The sequence below is a fragment of the Mirounga angustirostris genome, unplaced genomic scaffold, assembly GCF_029215605.1.
Source record: "Mirounga angustirostris isolate CCGP_5_RB_7025 unplaced genomic scaffold, mMirAng1.0.hap1 SCAF_4, whole genome shotgun sequence".
NCBI lineage: Eukaryota > Metazoa > Chordata > Mammalia > Carnivora > Phocidae > Mirounga > Mirounga angustirostris.
Window position 1 is genome coordinate 189,571,029 of NW_026991712.1, and position 5,805 is coordinate 189,576,833.

At 61.3% G+C, this 5,805-nt stretch overlaps 1 protein-coding gene across 4 annotated transcripts in view; it reads right to left on the minus strand.

Annotated features, from left to right (window-relative positions):
- The window catches only part of LOC123860169 (ATPase family AAA domain-containing protein 3), a 32,877-nt gene extending 32,617 nt beyond the window's left edge, over positions 1-260 (minus strand). For 3 of the 4 annotated variants that reach the window (XM_064590114.1, XM_064590113.1, XM_064590115.1), the window contains exon 1: positions 106-260. In XM_064590114.1, coding sequence (XP_064446184.1) covers positions 106-178 — 73 coding nt within the window. In that variant the 5' untranslated portion in view covers positions 179-260. The remainder of the gene's footprint in view (positions 1-105) is intronic. The other variant, XM_064590116.1, reaches the window with a different exon arrangement.
- Between the last annotated feature and the right edge of the window lie 5,545 nt (positions 261-5,805).

Here is a 5,805-nt window from a genome sequence, read left to right on the forward strand (position 1 = left end):
TCCCTACCCCGGGGCCGCGGGAGGGAAAGAGACTGCCCCGCGCAGGCAGCAGGGGGTAGGGGCGCCGCCCGAGCTGGAGCCCAGCCCGCCGCCCGCCTCACTCACCACGTTCGGCGCCGCTCCGCGCCAGCGCCAGCCGCAGGCTCAGGGCCAGGCTGAGCGCCGTCCAGGGCAGCATCGCGCGACGGGAAGGGGCGCGCTCGGCCTCCGCTCGCCGCTCGCTCGCTCGGGGACTGCAGGGCGCGCCGCCGCGCAGGCCGGACCCGACCCCGCCCCCGGGAGGCCCCGTCCCCGAGGCCCCGCCCCCGGTGCACACTCACCCCGAGTGCTGAGGCGCACAGACTCCGGGAGGCGGGAGGCGGGAGGCGCGCGCGCGGAGGGACCCAGGCGGGTTGCGACACGCAGCACTCACGGGGATGCGACCGCGGCACACACGCGTGGGCGTGCACAGACACAGATACTGCAGCTTTCTTTCCTGGTTGGGAGGCTTGGGGTCCGCACTGTCTCCTGCCCCCAGCCAGGAGCAGAGCAGGGAGCTATCGAGCTGGACCATCCCCAGGCCCACCGCCCGTGACCCCTGAGTGCTAAGAGCCTCTGAAATCAGGCCCAAGGGAAACCCAGGGGTGCGACGGGGTGGGGTGACACGGAGAACAAGGCCACCCTGGCAAGGCCCAGGCCCTGGACTCACCTCTACCACAGGGCTGAGAGAGGGGTAGGTATTGGGGGCTGGACACTTAGAAAATGGGACATTGGGAGGGGCAGAGGCCTGAAGGGGAGCTTCTTGAGGGACCCAAAGCCCCCCACCCTACCGGACTTCTTGGAGGAAGAGGCATATAGGAGCTGGGAGTAGCTGGTTCAGGACCTGTCCAGTGTGACCATGCTGGAACTATTGTTGTCCCCATACACCCTGCCCAATGAGGGACCCAGGGCTTGACCCAAGATCCAACTCCAGGACCGAGGGCAGGCCCCCAGCCCTCTGGAGGGACCCATTAGCACCAGAGGTGGCTGACTGCAGGGGCATCCTGAGACCACTCAGGCCTTGGGGCAGATTCCCTCCCCTTGGGCAGGAGCTGAGGGTCCAGATGAGGTCTCTCACTACTTTTTCTTTTCTTTTTTAAGATTTTATTTATTTATTTGGCAGAGAGAGACAGCGAGAGAGGGAACACAAGCAGTGGGAGTGGGAGAGGGAGAAGCAGGCTTCCCGCTGAGCAGGGAGCCCGATGCGGGGCTCGATCCCAGGCCCCCGGGACCATGACCCAAGCCGAAGGCAGGCGCTTCACCAACTGAGCCACCCGGGCATCCTGAGGTCTCTCACTACTATAAGAAGACCACTGCCTTCTCCCAGCCACTACTCTGTGGAGCTGGGAGGACACAGGTCCCCCGGTGCAAGGTGGCAGGGGCATCTCTGCCAGGATGTCCCCTCCCTTACCCCCTCCCCAGGAGGATGCTCAGCAGCAAGGGCGGATGGGACTCAATGGTTTTCCTTCCTCCCTTTATGGCAGGTGAGGGTGAGACGCTCTGTGAGACAGGCCGGAGCTCCAACTTTGCCTAAAAAAGGAAGTGGCCCAGCCAAGCTGGAGGAGCTGGGGCAGGAACAGGCGAGGACTGTGTCCCCGCCGCCCCCACCCCCTCGAAGGGAGTCTTGGCAGTGGTGGTGCTGGCTCAGCTCCACAGACCTCAGGCCTCTGCTGGGACCAGAAACTGCCTGGTGCTTCCGCCTGAGCCCCGGTGTTGGGGGTGGGCGGCAATGGGCTTGGGCCCCTGAAGTCCAGGGTGTGCCTCCCGGGGGGCCTGGTGTGGCCCCCAGCCCCAGAGCACACCAGGCTGACCAGGACAGCTGCTGCTGCTGGGGACAGTGAGTAGAGGCCATGGCCAGGCAGGCTGGGGTACCAGCTGAGAGCTGATCCGGGCAGGGGGCATTGGGGTTGAGGTACCCAGGTAAACATGTGCAAACCCTCCTTGGTTCATCCTCCCTCTCACTGGGCACCCGCTGCCAGGGGCAGGGAGCTGGGCCATGGTGGACTGCCCACTGATAAGGCAGCGCTTTACCCCTGCTTGTCTCCCTACTCCTATGTAGCAGGCGGGCCAGTCACACTTGGGCCTGTGCAGCAGGGCTGACAGGGAAGTTTCCGTCCCTTCTGGAAAAACTGAGCGGGTCTCCTTGGCCATGACTCAGGCCCTCGAGGAAGCAGCCGCCCTCCTCCCCCCGGCCTCTCCATCAGAGAGAGAAAGAATGAGAGGCCCGGTCTTAGGACTGGCCTGCCAGGGCCTCTGCCCAGACTTGGCTGAGCTCGGCTACCAGCCCTGGTAGAGCTCTTCCTCAGCTCTGCTCGTCATTCCTGCTGCGCATGCTGAGCTGAGCTCTCACCTGACCCCTGGGAGAGGCCCCCCACCCCCCATCTGGTCGGCTGTACTCCCCTGGCCCCCTGCTCTGCCCTGAGGCTCTCCTGCTGCAGCATCCTGGCAAGTCTCATCCCAGCGTCCTGCACTTCCCAGGGGGAGACACCGGCAGATGGAGGGTCCCCAGGGAGCGTGGGGGTCAGCCAGGAGTGTAATAGTCAGGGTCATGGCTGCGCTTGAGGCAGACGCCAGAGGAAGCACAAATATAATTGTCCGGAAGCCTCCTCTCAGAAGAAAGACAGGCTGGGAGGCTGGGGGGGTTGAGAAGGACAGAGGCAGCCAGGATACAGCAGGCCCTGCCCACCCGCCCTCTCCCTCCCCCAGGTCCAGCCCCTGCCTTGGCCCAGTCTGAGAGCCCCAGAGCATCACTTCCTGGCACTGGCCCACCCCACCCGCTGCTTCACAGGCAGGTGGAGGGGGTTCCGTGAAACCCAGGGACATTGCTCTCTGAAGGCACTGCCCCTGCCCCCACAGGGTCCACAGGAACACTCCCTCCTCCGCACAGTCAGGGCCTCTGCAGAGAAGAAGGGCCTTTTGTCCCTAGCTCACTGTGGTCATGTTGACCCTAGGGAAAAGGGCAGCTCCCGGGGCCTCTGACCCCAGCCTGAGGACATTCTGGGCCGGAGGGGCAGAGCAGTGTGGGTCCCCACCTTCACCCGGTGGGGTGCCCTGTGCCGCTGTTTTTTTATGTGTTTGTACCTACATATGCAACCATGCACGTGCTGGGGGACACAGAAACAGGAACAGGGGTTGCTGTGGTCCTGAGGCAGGGTGTGGGGCAAGCCGGAGGCCCCCAGAACCCACCCACAACAGTAAGGGGGGCAGAGGGAGGGGGCGGCCAGAGCAGCAGGGCCCAGAGGCCCCTTCTGCCACCCACCCAGCTGCCACACCCACGTGTCCTTCTAGACTCCACCTGCCTGTTTGTGGTCAGGGACATGCCAGCACCTAAGGGACCAGGCCTGAGGGTCTGGAGGTCCTGTTAGCTCACTCCCCAGGAGCCCAGGCCTGCCCCCTGTGATCCCAGAGCTGGCAACAGCAGGGTGGGCAGCCTGGGTGTGGGGTGGGTACCACCCTGTCTGCATTCATCCCATCAGGTCTCTGCTGCGGTCAGCCACATACCAGATTCTGCTCTGGGGACATGCAGACACCCTGTCCTCTGAGGGCTGCCAGGCTGGATGGGGGGCAAGCAGTGGTGTGCTTGCCAAGATGTGGGTCTACTTATTTTCCCTGACAAGGGTGAGGCCATGTCAGACCAGGTGGGCACGAGCTACAGGAAGTGCCAAAACCTGAGGGTGGAAGCTGGCCGGTGTGTCGGGACAGTAAGGAGGCCTGGGGGGCAGAGGGGGTGGGGCCGGTTGTGGGGTTTTCATGGGCGAGGCAAGGGCCCGTGGTGTGTGCAGGGGCAGGGTGATGCCAGGGGGCTGATGCCAGGTGTCTAAGGGGCCCCTAGGTAGCTGCTGTCTTAGGTAGATCCTAATGGACAGGGGGCGGGAGGCAGAAAGGGAGGCCAGCATCCAGACCCGTTTTTGGCCTGTGCAGAGACCTGAATAGTGTGCCCCTCCTGAGGTGGGACCCCTGCTCTGGTTCCCTCTGCTGGAAACTTCTGTAACAGGGAGATGATCATCACACCCAGCCCCAGCCCCAGGCAGGGTCCAGACCAGTTGGGATAGGTAAGTAGAGACTAGGGAGGAACAGACCAGTGTCAACACCTTGGTGGGGGGCTCCCCAGAGGTCAGGGTAGGGCCCAGGGGGCAGGGGGGAGGAACTCAGCCCTCAGAGCCAGCACTAGGCACTGCCTATTGCTACTCAATTCACCCACCCAGCTCAGCTGCAGTCCAGCACCCCTTGCCTAGCCCGCATGCCTGGATGGGGGCAGGGCTTACACCAGGTGGGTGGCTGGGGGGGATGAACTGGCCGAATCTCCTGGACGCCTACTAGCTGCCACCAGTGTCTGAGGGTGCGCCTGCAGACACCTGAGCTCCCATCCCAGGAAATACTTTGTGAATGAATAAATGACCTCAGGCAGGTCAAGGAACCTTACAGAGCTAATCTCCCCATCTGTGGGGTTGGGACAGTGTCTCTGCCTGGAGTGTTAGGGGAAGCAGAGGGATGCATGCACACAAACACGCAGTGCACACACACACACAAACATGCACTCTGGAGACCCCCCCATGACCAGGCACACTTACAGGCTAGGGGCCTGGGCACCTGGGAAAAAAGCATTTGTTGCCCAAAGTAGAGATTTCTGCCTGCCCCACCAGTAACTCAGTGCTTCTGCCCTTGACTTTCCTGACTGGCCCTCTAAAAGCAGACCAATAGGCCCCTTCTGTTAACCCCCTACGGCCCCCCACAGGTGCTCCTTTTGTGAGTGGGTGGGGCAGAGCTGGGGCTGAAAGCAGGTCATCCCTGGGGTCAGCTAGAGGCCATGCAGGGCCCCGGGGCAGGCCTGGGAAATTGGGACACACCTTAGGAACCCTTGAGGCTCTGGCAGCTGAGCTCCCCACCAAGGCCTCCCCCCACATCAGGCCCAGCTGTTGTTTTGATGACTCTGGGGCCAGGCGGATCCTCAGGAGAGTCCTCATCTTCGAAGCCTGGCCAGAGCCTGCCCAACCTTGGGCAGGAGGGGAAGGAAGGCGGCTTTAGACCAGGGGAAGATATCCTTGGGCGCTGGGCGGCCAGCCAGGCTCCTGTCTGACTGGGCGCAGACAAATGGAAAACCCCAAGAACTCCTGTGGGATCTGAGCCAGCCACACACCGGGTCTGCTCAAGGCCACAGAATGAGCCTGAGCCCTGAGCCCTGATCTTTGGGCACATCTGAGTCCTGATCCTGCTGGTCATACACAGAGCCCTGATGGCAAAATAGTATGCTAGATCCTTTAAGAGGCCTTTCATTTACCCCTAATTCTGGACAAATTACAAGAAACACATTTTTGGTTTTTTTTAAAGTAATTTGGGGGCACCTGGTTGGTTCAGTTGGTAAAGTGTTTGCCTTTGGCTCAGGTCCTGGGATGGGCCAAGTCAGGCTCTCTGCTCAGCAGGGAGCATGCTCCTCCCTCTAGCTTGTGCTCTCTCTCTCTATCTCAATCTCTCTCAAATAAATAAAATCTTTTAAAAAAATAAATAAAAGCAAATACCTTTGTAAAAAAAATAATCTGGGGGCGCCTGGGTGGCTCAGTCATTAAGTGTCTGCTTTCAGCTCAGGTCATGATCCCAGAGTCCTGGGATGGAGCCCCGCATCGGGCTCCCTGCTCAGCGGGAGGCCTGTTTCTCCCTCTCCCACTCCCCCTGCTTGTGTTCCCTCTCTCACTGTCTCTCTCTCTCTCTGTCAAATAAATAAATAAAATCTTAAAAAAAAAAAAATGTATTTCTTGGGGCACCTGACTGGCTCAAGTTGGTAGAGCATAT